The 18,862-nt window shown below is 40.1% G+C and overlaps 1 protein-coding gene across 1 annotated transcript in view; it reads left to right on the top strand.

The window, feature by feature from the left end:
• LOC135210016 (protein PTHB1-like) overlaps nucleotides 1-18,862 on the top strand; it is a 70,489-nt gene that overhangs the window by 8,201 nt on the left and 43,426 nt on the right. Inside the window, 2 exon segments of the mRNA XM_064242784.1 lie at nucleotides 10,008-10,132; nucleotides 12,457-12,474. Of these exon segments, the coding sequence (XP_064098854.1) occupies nucleotides 10,008-10,132; nucleotides 12,457-12,474 (143 nt within the window).

The raw sequence follows: 18,862 nt of genomic DNA, 5'->3' as shown, positions 1-18,862 counted from the left end.
TTACTACCATGATGTGGAAAAGTAATTCATTGCTGTGTATGCTGCCAAATGAAGTCTTTTGGCTCACCTTAGATTCGTGTTTGTTTTTATATTCATAAGAATTTGGTACCATTAAAAACATGGAAATTGGTAACCTGAACATACTTAGATAAAAGCTGAGCAAAAGCAATAGATAACCTTACATTACCTTATATGGGTAGTATATTATATAGCCCCACAATGTACCAACCTCTTATTTTACACTGCTCCACTGTCCAAAAGAGAAGTGTTAGTAGAGAATTGAGTTTATTCAAATTATTTAGTTCGAAGTCATTTGTGGTCAATGACCTTTGCTTAGAGGTAGCCCTCTACTGCTGTCTTCATTTTGGCCTTAGCTGCTGTGTCTAACGAACTTGCTGTCCTTTAGGTGTTGGTAACGACAAGCCCTTCCCATTTTGTCACAATTTACTTTTTCTTTAAAAAAGTTTAGTATGGTGCGGATTCATTCAGTTCCCCATAGGGGGATACTGCCGTCAGTGCGCGTACTGTGGTGTACTGTACGCATTTGCAGTGTGCCTTCGGCCCCTAGCTGCATCCCCTTTCATTCCATTTACTGTACCTCCTTTTATATTCTTTTTCTTCCACCTTACTTTCCACCCTCTCCTAACAGTGGAGTCATAGTGCAACTGCAAGGTTTCCCTCCTGTTACACCTTTCAAACCTTTTACTGTCAATTTCCATTTCAGTGCTGAATGACCTCATAGGTTCCAGTGCTTGGCCTTTGGCTTGAATTCTATATTCAATTCAATTCAACATCTATTCAGTTGTCTAGACATTAAACAGAAGAATGAGAATGATCCATCCAGTTGCATTTGACTGAGTATGCCCCATGTTCCACATCTCATTGATGATAGACAATTCTTTCTTTGTGTTGTCTGGTACATAGCTTGCCATCTTGCTCCCCAAAATTTTGGCTTACCCTAGGAATTTGGCTTGTTAATATTATATCATAGTGTGCTCTCTCTCTTTAATAATATGTCATAGGCTAGCCTGTTATAAAACTACAAAGATCTGTCCTTCCCTAACATGAATGTTGAACTTTGAAGCTACCAAGGCTGAAAAGTTGCTGTAGATAGGCTAAAATTGTTTTTTATGAAAAAAATTCCCTTGATAAAATTTGAAATGAAAAGGGTTTCTTGTAAAGCAGTAAAGTTTCTAATTTCATGAGCCACAGAGGTGCACTAATAGTACATATATTTAATGACATTGTTGTGTAAATGACAATTAATTCACACACACTGTATTGAATAAGAACACAGGACACTACATTATTTCTTTGGAAATTATTTTGAAGTTACTCTCTAAAAGGGCATGTTCCTCATTTTTATGGATGCAAAGTTCTTAGTTTTAAATCATTTGGTTGAAGTTTTGGCCTGGAAGTTGATAACTTTGCTAATCATAATGCAAAGCACTACTATATCCTTTATAAATAGTTATATATGTAGACCAGTTTGCAACTGGTTATGCAATAATGTGTTTCATTCGAACCCTGGAAATCTTTATAGTCAGCTTTTTTTCATACAAACTGTTCCTGTACTTGGAAGTTCCCCCTTTCCTTTCCCCTGGAGCTGAGTTACATACTTACAGGAATAGATGGAAGATCAAGGGTTTTTACTTCTACTGAGGGCTGTTTCTTGCAAGCCCTGTGTAGCAGAAGTTTCTATTACACTAAGAAGTGTGTATGTGTGGCTCTTTAAGGCAATGGTTTGTGTTTATGAAAAGAATAGTATGTAAAAGATTATCTTTTGTCCGTTGGTATTAAAGCTGCTTGATAGATTTTTTTTTAACTTTATGTTTTCCTCCTTATTTAATTATAAAATTTTAATTAGGAAGCAGACCCTCTTTCAAGCATACTTTGTTAAAAGTAATGGCTACTTCAGCAGTGTTATATATACTAGTAGAGATTCTTCTCTGTTGTTTGAATAGCGGCTTTTTCAGTACTACTTAAACAGGTTAGTAGAGTGCCTATGGGGGTCATTTTTTTTTATTCCAGGGTCAAGATCAGTGTAGTAAATATTTGTATTTCAGTTTTTTCAGATAAAGTATGATATCAGAGTCATCCTCTCTCTCTCTCTCTCTCTCTCTCTCTCTCTCTCTCTCTCTCTCTCTCTCTCTCTCTCTCTCTTGTTGTGAGCTTTCATCTGGAGCTGCAAGACATCCTCTAGGCAAGGAAGCTGAAGGTGGACTGCCTCTAGTGTGGTGTCCTTCCTCCTTATATTCGGGGTCATCAGCAGGGGTCTGCCCCATGCCGATCTCCTATTGGCTGGTGGCTGTAGGTCTTTTTATCATTGGTCACTTGAGTCAGGTATCAAGCCACTTCTGCCATGTTGATGGTTGTGTAGCTGTGACCTCCTAGATCTGAGCTGTGTGTGGTGACATTGCTGGGCGTTGTGTCACGCTGCATGACGTCACAGCTAATTTGATTTTCATTGGCTGCAGAAGTATCTTGTTCTTGGGTGTTGTCTTCCGTGGAATTGTTGGGATGAATGATATTGTTGGTTGCAGGTCTTCTCATACTTATGGGGAGGAGAAATTCTTCCTGCGTTGTATATAGTGTTGGTTTTATTTGTTGGATGAGAAGCGCCTGCAGCAGGCGCAACCGACGGCTGTCGGGGCCTTCCTGATGATCTTCGTGTTCTGGATGATCACATCCCGCTATTCGAAAAATAGAGAAAAATCTTTTTAAGAGTAACACTGCTGAAGTAGCCATTACTTTTTATAAAATTTTAATTGTTATGAATAAAAGTAATTTTTCTGCATGGAAACCCATTACATATTTAGCTTTCGTGTTCTGGATGATCACATCCCGCTATTCGAAAAATAGAGAAGAATCTTTTTAAGTGTAACGCTGCTGAAGTAGCCATTACTTTTTATAAAATTTTAATTGTTATGAATAAAAGTAATTTTTCTGTATGGAAACCCATTACATATTTAGCTTTTTTGTAATAGCACTCATCTCAAGATTTGTCACAGAAGGACAGTCTCCCTTTCTGCTTGTCTGAGTATGCATCTGGGTTCACAAAATTCATTACTGTATGTCAGCAGGATTAATTACTTAGGTGGGAGGACTCATTGCAAGACGATCCATGAAACTGTTTGTGGGAGGACTCATTGCAAGACGATCCATGAAACTGTTTGTGGGAGGACTCATTGCAAGACAATCCATAAAACTGTTTGACCATGAAGAGGTGCTGAATCAAAGGATCATGTTGGATTCCAGGAGTGGTAGTGACCTAGAAGGCTAGGACTTCTTGGCTTAAATCTTAGGAGGTTTATAATTACTTCTTCTATCTCGGGTATGATGATAGTGAAGTGGAGAATTCTAGGCAACAAGTCTGCAAATATTTACTTAGCAACAGGCATGCAGAGAATAACCAGTTTATGTTTGTAGAGATTTTTCTGGGGAACAGATGCATACTCAAGTAGATGGAAAGGGAGACTTCTGGGGAAAATCTGGAAGCCATTGCTTCTGTAGAAGGGCTTACATAATGTAATGTTTGTTCATGAAACTTACCTGTCAGATATATATATAGCTGTATTTTCCGAATCCGACAGAAATTTAAACACTTACGACACACGCAGTGGGAGTCAGGTGGTTAGTACCCATTCCCGCCGCTGGGAGGCGGGTATCAGGAATCATTCCCATTTTCTATTCATAATTTTTCTGTCGCCGGTGCTGAAAACACCTGTTTTCAGTACCTCCGTCTTAGGATTTTGGAAACTTCATTGCCGCTAAGTATCCTAATTGTCTTTTGATTATTTTACTTGGATTTTGTGGCTAGCATACGCTATCTTAAATGATTTGAATTTGATTCATTTTTGCATAAAATATCTGAATCTAGTTAGGCTAGTTTCAGAGGGGGTTGTCTGCAAAGATAGGGTGTGGCTACCGAAAGCTTCGGTAGATTCGCACTTGGTATGTACGAGGGGTATGGGTCTTGCTTCTTTGTTGAGATTTGTCATGTAAGGAGTGTGAGACTTTGTCTATTCCGTAAGGAAGACGTATGATTCGTATGTACACAATTAATCAGTAAACATGTCTAATTCCGTAAGGAAGACGTATGATTCGTATGTACGCAATTAATCAGTAACAAAAGTCAGGGTAGTGAACCTGCTAACCTCCTGTAGACTTTATTTTGCATAACTCTGTAGTATGGCCTACGGGCTATGTATATGTCTACGAGAGGTGCTCGCTCTCCATTCATTGCTGTGAAGTGCTACTTCTGTTATGTACTCCTAACCCTGCAGTGTTGCCTTCGGGCCCTAAGCAGTGTCTGTAGAGAAATTGCCCTTTCTCTGATACTCTTTCGATTCGTAAACTTAGAATCGAAAGTGCTTGCTTTAGAGAGTAAAAGTGAAGTGCAGAAATGCAGTGATACCCCTTGTGTAGTGGAGGGTGCGTCAGATCGGCCTCGTTTCGCCTCTAGGCCGGGACCTCTGCTTGACTCCCAGAACCAGGGAGAGAGCATGTCAAAAGCCGAAGGAGGGTTACGAGGAACCCCCACCGATCTGGCGTGCCTTCGGCAGTTTTCTGATGAAAATCCCCAGACTGCCTAAGTGCGTGCACGTGCACGAATCCTGAAGGATTGCTTCTCGTCCTCCGAAGCGTCCTCCCCGCGCAGGGGTTGGAGCTTTCGGATGGACTCGCGCCCTCTAAATAGAAGCTTTATAGAAGAGGACGCTTCAGTCCTCTCTCTCTCTCTCTCGTTATGCATTTCAGTGAGAAGTAAGAAGGCGAACGTCGCCTGAACTCGTGTCCGTCTTCCACCGAGAAATACGTAAAAGAAGTCATAGTAGCAGTAAGCTTTTGAGAGCGGACGCCCAAGCCAGGGGCGCGCTTGGTGCACGGCAAGCAAGCGCGCCGAGTGGACGCCGAGCGTGCGCGGCCAGTGGACGCCGCCTGAGCAGAAGCGCGCGCCAGTGGACGCCGATGCGAGCGCGCTCCAGTGGACGCCGAGCGTGCACCAGCGCACGCCAGGTGTGTCGCCTGGCTGAACGTTTCTGTTGAACTCTTCAAGCTCTTGTTTCAGATTTGGGCTTAAAGAATTTTACCTCTACCTTCGGTGATAACCTTCTACCTCACCTGCAAATGTGAAGTAGGCAGTGCTTCGGAGGAAGCTTAAAGTGAACAGACAACTTCTTCTTCCGAAACCCAGCAAGACATCGGGTTTCGTGAATTCAAGAGGTCTCTGTCAATTAATATTGCTTTTCGCATAGGTGGATGGAGTTAAGGAAAGCTCAAGGGAAGATCGTTTGCTCTACCGCAAGCTTTGCCATTCTGCCAATAAATTTAAGTTGCCACTACCGCAGTCAAGACTTTGCGATAAGGCAGTTACGGGTTATAAAGGCTCGATGTCCTGCACGTCAGGACTCTCGGCAAACGTTCAGTAGGATTCTTGCAAAGGCACTCATCAAAAGTACGCTCTTCAGGAAAGCGCAAGACAGGACTTCCTTTGCCATACTGCCAATAAATTTTAAGCTTTAGCAGGCATTAGTTGTTGTGATACGGGAGAGGAAGCTGGTTGGAGAGTTTCTTCCTCTTCCCAGGATAATTTTGCCAGCTTTTTAGCCCATTCTGAAAGGGCTTTTCAGATGATAGATTTTGTTAGTTCCTAGTCGGGAATACGCTGCCGAATTGAACATCGTCGTTCGACCTGACGTAAGCCCAGTCTCTTAACAGGATTCTTGCCCCTTCCTCGTTTGAGACGGGAATCGGAAAAATAAATGCTCGCTTCCTGGATTACGTTTTGTCAATTCAGTCACTTTCCCCCATTGACAATATCTATCGTTTTGTCAAGTAAGTGGGTATCCCCTCATTGACAAAATATCTCTTTGTCCCGTAAATGGGTTAGTTCTCATTGACAAACATCTCATTAACTTGATATTGCGTAAGCGAATAAGCTCTTATTGACAAGATTCGGAAGAGCTCTCATTCGTCATTCGCAGACTCGTACAAGAAATAGACTTGTAGACTATGTCAATGAACCCTTATGTCCAATAACATAAGAAGCTTGAGCTGACTGCTTCGATTCTCCTAAGTTTTGTTCATGAAACTTGCCTGTCAGATATGTATGTAGCTGTATTTCCGAATTCAGCTATATATGTCTGCCAGGTAAGTATGAACAAACTTTATTGTGATATAATTTCATTATTTTGCCTTGCGTTATTTTATTTCTGGTTGGTTCAAGTCATATACGCTTGCTGTAGTTACCTCTTCGGATGGCAACCGAGAGGTCTATTGTCCATTTTAAGGACATTTAATCGTTACTCCCTGCAGCCTTCCAGGAGTTTCCGATTTATCTTTTACCGTTGTATGGTAGTGTTCTGACGACACAAACGCATCTTTATATTTAGCGTTTTCTGTTTCGTTTCCTTAAATATACCAGCTTGAGAGTCTCTTTATGCTAAAAATAATGGACCTTTTTCTTCGTAGAATAGGGTAGCTGGCAACCCAGGCATAAAGTAAGAGACGACGATGACGGACGATCGTAAGCTGCTGCTGTCACTGTCCTCTCCTCCAGTCCAATCTGTCCAAACGAGCAGTACCAGCTCGTTTGCTGTCATGCGCGGTAGGTTACGTCTCTCTCTCCTGCGGTGATTGACTGACTAACCGTATCTCTGTGATGGCAGTTACGTCTCTCTCTCTCCTGCGGGATTGACTGACTATCTGTATCTCTGCCCTACAATCACGGACTTTAGCCTAAGATTGAGGGGATTTCTTACATGAATGAATAAACATTGCATTCGTTTGGCCTTAATATGTTCTACAGAGATATCTTACTACTTTCGGGTGCTCGTTACCGCACGGTATAGGACTACGAGTCTACCGCAACATTGCACTATTATATGCTCTCTTGCTTAGGCAAAGCGCAGCCTTATTAGGGAAGTGTAAACATACTGTGTGAGGGAATGGATGAGCTTGCTGGGGACCATTTCCTTCCTAAAGAAGTTTGTTTCCCTGAATAGACTGCAATTCAGACCTCTACAGTTTTTTCCTACCTCGGGAAACTGAAATTTTATTAAAGATCTAGGAATGATTCTGAACATCTCTCGGTGCGTTAAGTATCTCTTGAGGTGATAGAAAGAAGGTGCCGGACATCTGGAGAGGGATTCAGATGTCCTGGATCATAATCTGAAAGAAGTGGGAAGATTTCAGTCGTCCCTCCAGTCCTCGAAACGGCGTTTTTGGGAACCATGGTCCATATCAACTCTGATCTTCCACAGCTCTCTCATATCTTAGGAAGTATCTTCTCTCGGTCCCGGTTTCGGGTTTACGAGAAAGAGCCTTTTATAACAAACAGGCGTAGAATGGAACGATCCTCTAGAGGTTCGTTACAGGATTGCAAAAGTCCGTACGAATCGTCTCGATCGAAGGCAGCAACTACTGACTTCCGAGTGGAATCTTTCTTTAGAAGTATGTTGAGAGTTGTGGAGACTTTAGGGACGTCCTTTCATTCATCTCTTCGCTAGGTTGAGGACGAAGAGGCTTCTTCTTCTCTGCTCCCTTATTCTCGATCCGGGAGCGGTAACATTAAACGCCATCCTATGATATTGAACGGGGATTGGATGTTTAGTCTCTTTTCCCCTTTTTCAATCGCCTTAGGAAATGTAATAAGATGATTTATATCATCACAGGGAGCGACAATGACGCTAATCGCCCCATGTTGGCTTTCAAGATCCTAGATTCACAGAGGTCACGTCCTTCCAAGGACCTTTTCCGAGAGAGTCGGTCTCCTTTAACACGAAAGGTACCTATAACCTCTCCGCTGAGTCTGACTACGTTCAGACTATCGAGATGTTGACAGCATAAGATTGCTGTCTTCCCTTTCCGTTTGAAGAATGGGATAAGCTGGCAGCACAAACTATTAAAGAATACGCAAATATGTTGTTGACGGCCTTTGGGCTCAGAGATTTGCTTCTGTCAAACAACAAAGCCCTTCACGACTTTTGAGTTCTGTGAAATCTCGAAACTCGCTCACCATCTACTTTTTGTCTCACCTGTTTTCTCGGAGTCAGACACTCGTGCGAGATCAGGAGACATATAGTAGCCCTGAATTTCTTGTTGACGAAGTCGGTTGCGTTTATACACCCCGATGATCGTTTAACATGAGACCAGGTTGGACTGTCAGGCATTCGTCCTTCGGGACTGAATCGCCTTTTTGCTCCGCTCCTTTCTCCTGGCACCAGAAGCTCGAGTTAGGAGTGGCTCAGGAGTTGATTCGCTAACGGCGTTGGGTTGCGTTGATACACCCCCCAAGGTTTGCTTAGCTTGAATCGCCCAGGCAGTCCAGACACTCATCCTTCAGCGAAGAATAGTGCCTTATGGTCTTCAGGGTACAGCCTTGCTGTCCTTGATTCGTCTGACTTGTCAACTGGTCGGTCACCTGACGTTAGTACAGAGGACTGACTGTGCATGTCCAGATCGAAGCTTTCAATATGGAACTTAGAACATAGTCTGAAGTTCTTGATGTCAAAGCATTCGAACATCTCCTACCTGTTAACTTCTTGCATGTGATCAGGAAGGCATTTTTCTAACCACCCTAGATACGACAAAGAGGGTTAGTGAGATTTTCTTTTAAGCCATCGTCACAAGTTTTGGCTTTAGAGAACACAAGGAGGTGTGCTCTCTAAGCTTTTCGTTGTGCCCTAAGAATGGAAACCCGTTTTGTCCTTGGGCCAGGAGCTTGGAAGCAAGGATGGCACAAGTTAGTGGGCAGGAGCCAGAGAGAGTCCTGTGCCCTGTCAGGTCTCTCAAGTTTTATCTACATAAAACTCAAGAAAGTCGAAGATCGTACGGGACAATCTGCAGTGTTCCGAAAAGACCAGACTTGCCCATATCGAAGAACACCCTGGCTTTATTGTTAAGGAGTTCTTTCAAAAAAAAAAAAAAAAAAAAAAAAAAAAAAAAAAAAAAAAAAAAAAAAAAAAAAAAAAAAAAAAGCTCCTTCTGTGTTTGCACAAAGATTTTGAAATCTTTTGATTTGATGCTCACGAGGTGAGGGCGCGGCCTCGGAAGCATTTCAACAGAGCATGGCACTCAGCAACATCCTGAGTACCATGGTTTTAGCGAAGCAACTCTGTGTTCAATTCACACTCCCTGCGAGATGTGAAGATGGCATATGAAGATCTGCTGCTCGCTAGGGCCATACGGTGTCTGCAGACACAATCTTGGGGGCAAGAAGTACCACTCATCCTATCCTGTAGAAAATGGTTAGGAAGAGCTCTTAATTTAGTAGTTGAGTCGCCGACAACGGTGACTTCTTAACTCTTAAGCCTTAGTTACACACCTTAACTTGGCTAGGTGGGTCAGGTGGTGATATATATTTTTATATATATATTTATTTTACTTCTTAGCCCTCATGGTATGGTCAATATGGTCTAGTCACGTTGTGGTCTCGCCCCTGTTGACAGATCATCTGGAGTGCACCAGCTATATAGGTCTCTACCTCGCTGGCAACTCTAGTAGCACAAGCAGACTTACGCGGCAGTAACCACGAAGTCAGCTATGCTAACAGGTAAGGAATCAAGATATCAATTATCTGCATATATATGTTTCCTAAAATCTTCTATTCTGTCTACTCCCACCACCAAAGGTGGGATTCAGCTATATATATATCTGACAGGTAAGTTTCATGAACAAAATGATATTGTAATGATACAATTAAGTTTGTTCATACTTACCTGGCAGATATATATAATCAAGTACCCACCCACCTCCCCTCAGGAGACAGTGGAAATAAAAATTATGAATAGAAAATGGGAATGATTTCTGATACCCGCCTCCCAGCGGCGGGAATGGGTACTAACCACCTGACTCCCACTGCGTGTGTCGTAAGTGTTTAAATTTCTGTCGGATTCGGAAAATACAGCTATATATATATCTGCCAGGTAAGTATGAACAAACTTAATTGTATCATTACAATATAATTTTTTGTTGAAATTGAAATTTAATGTATTTTTTTTTTACAGACAATTTTATTCATATGTGCGTTGGGACATACACAAGCACCCTACTTGTTTATCGCGAAACAGAACTAAAGTGGGCTTCCCAGCTTCCATTTCCTCCTGTGGCTCTTGCTAGGTCAGATTTTACGGTAAGTTGTCCGTCAGCATTTATTGGTGACTATCAAGTGTTTTCAAACAAAATATACACTACTGAACTGCACTTTATTTTTAAAGATCCCAAGTTTTTGGATAGTTATCTTGTAAGATTCTTAAAAAAGTATTCTTGTCTTTCATTACTTTTTTCATTAAAGATGTTTAGTGCAGTTATTTCCTTGCATTTGGGCAGATCTGAGAGGTGTTACTGGAAAAGAAAAATGTTTGTAAGTGTGAATCTTTTATGATCTTTGGTAAAATCATTTATATATATATATATATATATATATATATATATATATATATATAATATATAATAATATATATATATGTAGAATTAATATAAGGCTGTGAAATGTTTCCTGCTGAGGTGGTAAACTGTTAAATGTGTTTGCAATTTACCTCCCACAAAGATGCTATGATCTAGCATGGTTAAATATGACTTCTCACCTTCTAACCAAGTCAAGGTGTTCTATTCAGTTTTTTGATTTCCTAATTTTATGTGGCACAACACATTTTGTGATCATCATTTACCCAGTGGGTATGACATAGTATTACTATATATGCTGGCTTATGAAATGCCCTCCCCCCAAAAAATGTAGTATTTGAAAGTATTTAAAAAAAACTACAGTTTACATTAAGAAATAATTAAGTTATATGTGATTTCCTAACTACTACTTATTTGCTAAAGTAAACTTACATTTCTTAAATTACTTTTAATGAATGTAATGATGAAATGAGCTAAAATTTTATTTTTTCAAAAAAGGTCCTTATAAAATACAAGTGCATCTTCTTGACAGATTCATTCTTCAGGCCAGCAGATACAGTATTTAAAACTATGATTGATAAAGTGTTACATGTATGTTACTCATTCTCACGAAACTCAAATCACTATGATGTATGTAATAACACATGTACTCACAACTGTTTTGTACAAACACACGTACGTACCAGTACTCTTGCACTATTTACAGTTTTGTACATGAAAAAACTTTTATCACACTGAATTTCTTTGTGCAGCAGAAACCAATTGACAATTTTGACTTGTTTCATTATATACGTAACATAATTTTGCCACACGTTTGTGTACACAGTCAAGTATGCCATTATATTAAGCACCAGTTTGATGAAATGATAGGATTTATTTTTCAACCGTAATTAGATAGTATGTACGTAAAGTATTAGTATAAAAATAATTTGTTGATTTAATGGTTATTCAGTGAAATATTGAGAACTTCTATCAGACCAGACTAATCATTGTGTATTTGCATAGCAGCCTTGATTTTCTCAAAGATTGGTAAATTTATACATGACTATAAGTCTGTGATAACCACATACTTGTTCATCATACTGCATATAGCATTTCCATTTGTTGATCATACTGTATACAGGATTTGGTGTTTTCTGAATACGTATATGGAACTGAGCCAGCATTGTTAGACATGGACTTAGTTCTAGATACTTTCCAGGGACTGAGTGTAAAGGTTATAAGGTTTAGTAATGTTTCTGATGCTTAGCTAGGAGTGTTTAAGATGAAAAAAAAAAGAAAGCTTTCATGAAGTAGCTGTACTATCTCTTTTTATTCCTCATTAGCAGTACAATCTTCCTACTGCAACCCAGCCATTTTGTGGTCACAGCTTTCATACCCACATAAGTCTTTTGCTCATCTACTGATAGGATTTGTGTGTTTCTAGTAATCTAGCCGTCTCCTCCCATTCCATCATGCTTTATCTACTCTTTTCACTGTTATCTTAACTCAGACCTTTAGCAGTCCAATTGTGTCTCCCAAATTTAACAGACCGTGCCATACCATCCTCTAAGGTTCTGAACTCTCCTCTCTTCTCCATCTGCTCTTGTAAAGCATTTTGGGTATCAAAAGTTGTTGTTCAATGTAGATTGCATAATCCATTTCTTTTAGCAAGTTGTTCTCCTATAGTTTGGTAGGTGTTGGTTTGATGACTATTTTACTTTGAGTTTCTGGTTGGCTTTACTCATTCATAGATTGGAGGTATAGAGAATGTTAAGTTTTTATAGTGGTATTGAAGCTGTAAACCTAGTAACCCAAAGCATCTGTTTACTTTGGGGTATTAGGATTATATGTAGGTTGTCATTTTTTTAAGTTAAGGAGATGTTAATGTTTTTTTTTTCTTGAGTACATTATAATTTCATTAGTCTGTTGAATTTGCCATCATTTATGAAACCTTACACATTGCATCTGTTGTAGAAATGCTTTATGATTTTGGTTTAAGAATGATGATACCTACCTTTTAAAAGATAAGGTCTTATATTGGGTAAAATTATCCCACCTCCCTTTCTTCAGGCTTACAGATTTTTAAGGGTAAGGAAGTAAAAATTTTTACATTTTGTGGCTTTTGTGTGCTATTTTGTTTTATGGAAGCGCTGCTTATTTCGAGGCCAGAGAGATGTGTATATATCTATATGAAATTTTGTTTGACATTTTCGTGACAAATTTGGATTTTGCTCTTTTAACATACTTGGTTTTTTGGAGTGCATGTAATATTTGTTAGCAACAGGTTAACCAAGCTTTTTTAATTTCAAATTTCTTATAAAGATATATAGTAAATCAAAGTTATTTATGCCTGATATTTAAATTACAGTATAATTATTTTGTTTTGTTTATTGAAAGTGTTGATATTATACTTTTCTTTTAAGGCATATTGTGTGGATTTTGCATTGTGGAACACCAAGCTTCTGTTTGCATTGTGTAGCACAAACTGTAATGTTTAAAAGCAATATAATTTTTCATACTAAGCAACTATGTACTTATAGTTAGGCCATTTGTGCATAGAAAATTGACTACATTGTTTCAGTCCGTCTGAAAGTAAATAAGAAAATTTCTAGTCAATTGGTAGTCTTCTGTGTACGTGAATAGATCCCCAGGTCTTGGATGGATATGAGTCATTATATTTGTGCTGTCTGTTGTATGAGCTGTGAGAACCAACAGAGCTGTAAGAAGTTGTACACAAAATTTATTTTTGTTTTAGAAAAAGTTTAACAACAAACTCATTACATATAATTAGCCTGAATCACCATGTTGGTGAGAAGGGTCACAATGCTAAATGACTCAGATTGGCTGATTGAAAACCTCTGTAGGACCCTCCCTGCAAAACATCTGATTTAAAAGGATAAGCACTGCATAGTTGCTACTATGCCAACACTGAATTGCGGCTCAGTTTTTATTACATTGGGGAAAATTAATCAGCTCACAGTAGTATTATGTGAATGAAATTCTCAAGTATATGAAGTGAAATTAAAACTTCCAAAGAAGAAATGAAATATGGAAAATGCCTTGTGACTGTACAGCGGCGAACAGTGAATAGTTTAGATATAATATTGCAATACACCCCCTGAACACCTGAACTAGCCCTGGTCATTTACCAGCCCGAACCATCATTTATTAAAAATTTACCAAATCTTTGGTTAAAATTAACGATCAGTGTTGCCAATCTCCTGGCAAACACCCTCGTTACCTAGTTACCAGCCCACCGCTAGTAGCCCTGCCTCACGGGCCGGTCACACCTGCCCTCTCACGTCAATCACTTATCGTTCGCGGTGGAGTACAGATGTATATCCACAGCGAACTCCTTTTTGGTCTTGCCCGGCCTTCATTTGCACCTTGATTTGATTGATTTTGGTGACGAATTACGCACCCCGTTTGGATTACGGTTGGATTGCTCTTAATACCTTGTCATTAGACATTGATTCTGCAAAGGAAGAAACAACACAGGCTACGACAACGACTACTGCATCCTCGGCCACGACATCACAGAAAACGACGAGCGGAAGTTCAACAACGTATCGTCTTTGCCAACAATGCAAGAAAAGGATGAGTACCCCATGACACGATAGTCATTCCTTATGCGTAAATTGTAGGCCTGTTCAATATAATGTAAAGACCAGATGTTTGGAATGTCAGGAGTGGTCTTTGGACCAGATGTTAGGGTATCTCAAACATAGGAAAGGTCTTGTATTAAGAAGTAACTGTAGGCAGGAAGAGACTAACGTAGATCAAGATAAAGACATAGAGACAGTGCTCTTTAAGAGACTTGAGAGTACGCTGACATCGAGTATGACATCTCTGTTACCGATTTTATGTCAAGATTATGTGAGGATAGATCGAGCAATAGGGATACTGAAATTACTAATCGTTCTTTTCCAGCTCCCCTGCCTGTTCCAGAATCAGCCCTAACCGGTGCTGGGGGTTATGGGGATCCGCAAGCCCACAGGGCAGGATCCGCCATCCCCCCTGGCGCGGAGCAGGCAGTGTTGGCAGCAGATTCCCCTTCCCTCGATGACATCTCTGTTACCGATTTTATGTCAAGATTATGTGAGGATAGATCGGAGCAATAGGGATACTGAAAATTACTAATCGTTCTTTTCAGCTCCCCTGCCTGTTCCAGAATCAGCCCTAACCGGTGCTGGGGGTTATGGGGATCCGCAAGCCCACAGGGCAGGATCCGCCGTCCCCCCCTGGCGCGGAGCAGGCAGTGTTGGCAGCAGATTCCCCTTCCCTCGATGTGTAAGTTCTCAGGGTGATAAAAACTTAGGTCAGATATAGACGAGTAGGGATAATAGGCTACATAGTGTTTAGTTTAGGAAGAGAAGTGCAGGCTTCTTCGGGTCGGTTTTCTATTAAAAGTAGTAGTTTTTAGAGGCACAGTGTCCTTAGAGCATCTTTAGGCTTTTTCCTGCTTCGAGTTCCTTGCATCAGAAGCTTTTAGGCCAGGGTTGGTCTTTCAGATATGCTCCTTCGTCTTTAAGGTTACTTTCCTCTACGTATACGATACGATAATTGTAATATCAAACTAATTCTCCGTTCAATGCATATTGACTTACGATATTCAGTATGAAGAGAAATCGAATAAAATTAACTACGGTTAGCCTAGTGTTCACGATGATATATCGTATGCATATTCAGTAGCCTAGCCTAACTAAAGTATTCGCTGACAAACATATCGGTAGTTATTTTTTATATTGGCTAACGCTGTAGGCTTAAGGCATTCTTGACTTCGGATAATTCAAATACAGGTGTAATTGAAAACGAACGAGAATCCGATCTGAGGATAATTAATATGAATGTAATCGAACAGAATGAAGATCGGATTCTGTCCGACTAAAAGCATTATAATTGTATTATGTGTATCATCATATTGGCGTAGTATAAACACTAAACTCGGCAGTCATTCACGCTGGAATCAGCAGAGGACGAATACGGGTTTGCGTCGCCGTATCCATCTCATTCTCTCCTGATTGACTAAAATGACTAACGTAACAACACTCTCACTTATGCCAAGTTTGTACAAACGTCTTAAAGGAGACGTGTCTTCAACTATGTTGACATTTAATTATAGTCAATGAGGTATCTATCTTGGGGCATATAATCAGATGTCAGATATAAGGAATTTGTATGTATGACGTTCTTCATACGTTTAACAGACTATTGCCGTCAGTATTTACATTGAGCTTATGTCAATTACAGTTACAAATTATTACCAGTCGTATTATCAAATTACAATGACAACTGAAATTAATATTAGGCCTAATAAAGTTAATTTAATTACATTTAAATATTATTTTATTACTTTTCAATTAAATTACAATTACACTAGCTTGTCGTCAAACAGCACTATTGTAAGGTGGTGTGGTTTAGACAGACAAGGATGCCGGCTAGTCTATTTTTTTTTTTTCTCCTTGGCTTCAGATTCAACCATATCACTTGGTCTCGGCTAATGTTTTGTCCTTAGTTAGCATATTAATGAATATCTGGATACTTAACTTATGTAACGAAGTCATACTGTTCGTCTTACGATGTAATTTAAGACCAAAATTTGACTGATACGTCTCATTGGAAGCTAGTTTTTCCCTCGTATTCATAGGTATTACGAACCTTACACTTTATATACGTTATTAATCCTTTGTCTGTGTGAAAACAACAGTAATGAGCTCTTTCATGCTATTAGTTTCTTTTACCACGGCTGCGTTGGAATTCATACAAAAGCTCGGGACTTCTGTCCAGGTTGCTGATGAACGAATTTTGCCTTATTAGCTTCAGCTGCATTTATAACATGAATACAGTAATTACCGTCCCACGCGGATGAATACAATAACGGATGTTGCTATCGGATTCGATTACTGTCACACGCTGATCAATACAATAAAGTGATGTTGTTATAGGAGTCGATCGCATTAGCAACAAGTTCTTGTTCGGTTGTTCATAGCTGTACGGAGTTATACGAGTATTATCGTTAAGATAATACCCTTTTAACTTGCTGCAATTTGCGGAGGTGGAGATATTAGACGATCGTATTTCTCTCTCTCTCTCTCTCTCTCTCTCTCTCTCTCTCTCTCTCTCTCTCTCTCTCTCTCTCTCTCTCTCTCTCTCTCTCTCTCTCTCTCTCTCTCTCTCTCTTTTCCTGATTTTTATCTCTCTCTCTCTCTCCTCTGATTTTATATTCTCTCTTTATCCTAGACGATTGTGTTTCTCTCTCTCTCTCTCTCTCTCTCTCTCTCTCTCTCTCTCTCACTTTTCTGATTTCATATTCTCTCCATATTCTCTCATCCTATTTTCCACGCTCTCCTAACACTGGACTCATTGTGCAACAGAGGTTTTTCTTCCTTTCACACCTTTTCAAACTTTCTCAATTTCCTTCAGCGCTGACTGACCTCTAGGTCCCAATACTCGGCCTTTGGCCTAAATTCTATTTTTTAAAACCCAACAACTTCTTTGCTGTCTGAGTTAGTATTAGAGTAGGGAGCGGACTATTAGGAATATGTATAAGGTATTCATGATATGATATATCACAAGAGGATTTAAGTATTAGGACAGATAGGAAGAAACATGTCTAGGTCTATCTGAGGGTATTCTTTCAAGTGCCAACCAGGCAGAGTACAGACAGGCAGGTACAACTCTACAAGAGGACATCACTACGATCGACGACACCGTCGCAGACGCACCGATGGACATGGTTGTCTCCTCCGTACATGAGAGGCCTAAGGCCACATGGGAGGTCTTCAGTTAACCTCCATACATGAGAGGCCGAGAGCCACATGGGAGGTCTTCAGATTCCCTCCATACATGAGAGGCCGAGAGCCACATGGGAGGTCTTCAGATTCCCTCCATACATGAGAGGCCGAGAGCCACATGGGAGGTCTTCAGTTTTTCCTCTACTCAGGTGAGGCACATAGCCAGCTGAGAGGAAACAGGTTTGTATCCCTTCCGCACTCAATGAGTTTTGACCTTAGGGTAGAGGTGCAGGGAGTTTTTTCCCTCCACATATGGCAGGCCTGGAAGGCCACACATGGGAGATTAGCTTGGACGAGTGACAAATGAACTTGAGACTGACTCGCGTACTCAATTATATTGACTGACAACTAGTACAGTGGAGGGCCGGGCAGATTTGATTCCCCACCTCCAAATTAATGTTGTTAATCGGGCTAGTTCAGGTGTTCAGGGGGTGTATTGCAATATGAAGTTTTTATTGTAAAACTAATATTGTAATACCTACCTGAACACCTGAATGATTCCCACCCTCCTCCCCTCTCATACAGAGTTATTGAGTTATGATTGACGTGAGAGGGCAGGTGTGACCGGCCCGTGAGGCAGGGCTACTAGCGGTGGGCTGGTAACTAGGTAACGAGGGTGTTTGCCAGGAGATTGGCAACACTGATCGTTTATTTTAACCAAAGATTTGGTAAATTTTTAATAAATGATGGTTCGGGCTGGTAAATGACCAGGGCTAGTTCAGGTGTTCAGGTAGGTATTACAATATTAGTTTTACAATAAAAACTTCATTTCTCATAGGTGCCTGAGACTGGGGAATTCACCCACTTACTTTGCTCAGAGACTGACTGAAACATATAGGATGATTTATGATGCACAAAATGAGTTAATTGTAAGGAGTGAAAAGAAATTATTTTCCAGAAATTCAGGTTATATTTGATCTTTCTTTATTACAGTAGCCCTATACGTTTGATGAATTTGCTGTTTTAACTATATATATTAATTTCAAGCATATAGTATAATATATTCTTCTATTGGGACTGTATGATGCTGTTAATTTTGTAAGCCTTTATCAGGATATGACTTATGGCTTACTATTTCAGAATATGATTTTCATTAAACTTAATAAGTGTAACTGCTTTGTTGGTTGGCTGCATGCTTTTCTTTGGTCATATTTATTTATGAAATTCTCAAAAATTCGAGAATTAATTTAAATATGGTTTTGTTCATGAAACTTACTTGGCAGATATATATATAGCTGTATTCTCCGAAGTCCGACAGAATTTCAAAACTCGCGGCACACGCAGTGGGCGGCCAGGTGGTAGTACCCATTCCCGCCGCTGGGAGGCGGATATCAGGAACCATTCCCATTTTCTATTCATATTTTTTTCTGTTGCCGGTCGGTAAACACCTGTTTACAGACCTCCGACCAGGATTTTTGGATTTTGACTCGTTATAAGTATCTGGATTGACTTTTGGTTTTGACTCTGGATTGTTGGATTGGCATACGCGATAGTGGACTGTTTTTTGATTTTGGATGGCTTTCTATGAACGTGATGTCGGGATCAAGTTCAGTGAGCTTCAGAGTGTGTGTGAGAAGTGATTGCAAGGTGAGGCTACCGAAATCATCGGTAGATCCCCACACAGTATGTATGGGGTGTAGGGGGCATGTTTGTTTGCTGGTTGATCGTTGCATTGAATGCAA

This window comes from Macrobrachium nipponense, chromosome 39 (assembly GCF_015104395.2).
Source record: "Macrobrachium nipponense isolate FS-2020 chromosome 39, ASM1510439v2, whole genome shotgun sequence".
NCBI classification, from domain to species: domain Eukaryota; kingdom Metazoa; phylum Arthropoda; class Malacostraca; order Decapoda; family Palaemonidae; genus Macrobrachium; species Macrobrachium nipponense.
Note: the sequence above shows the minus strand (reverse complement) of the source record. Positions and strands in the feature narration are given on the sequence as shown.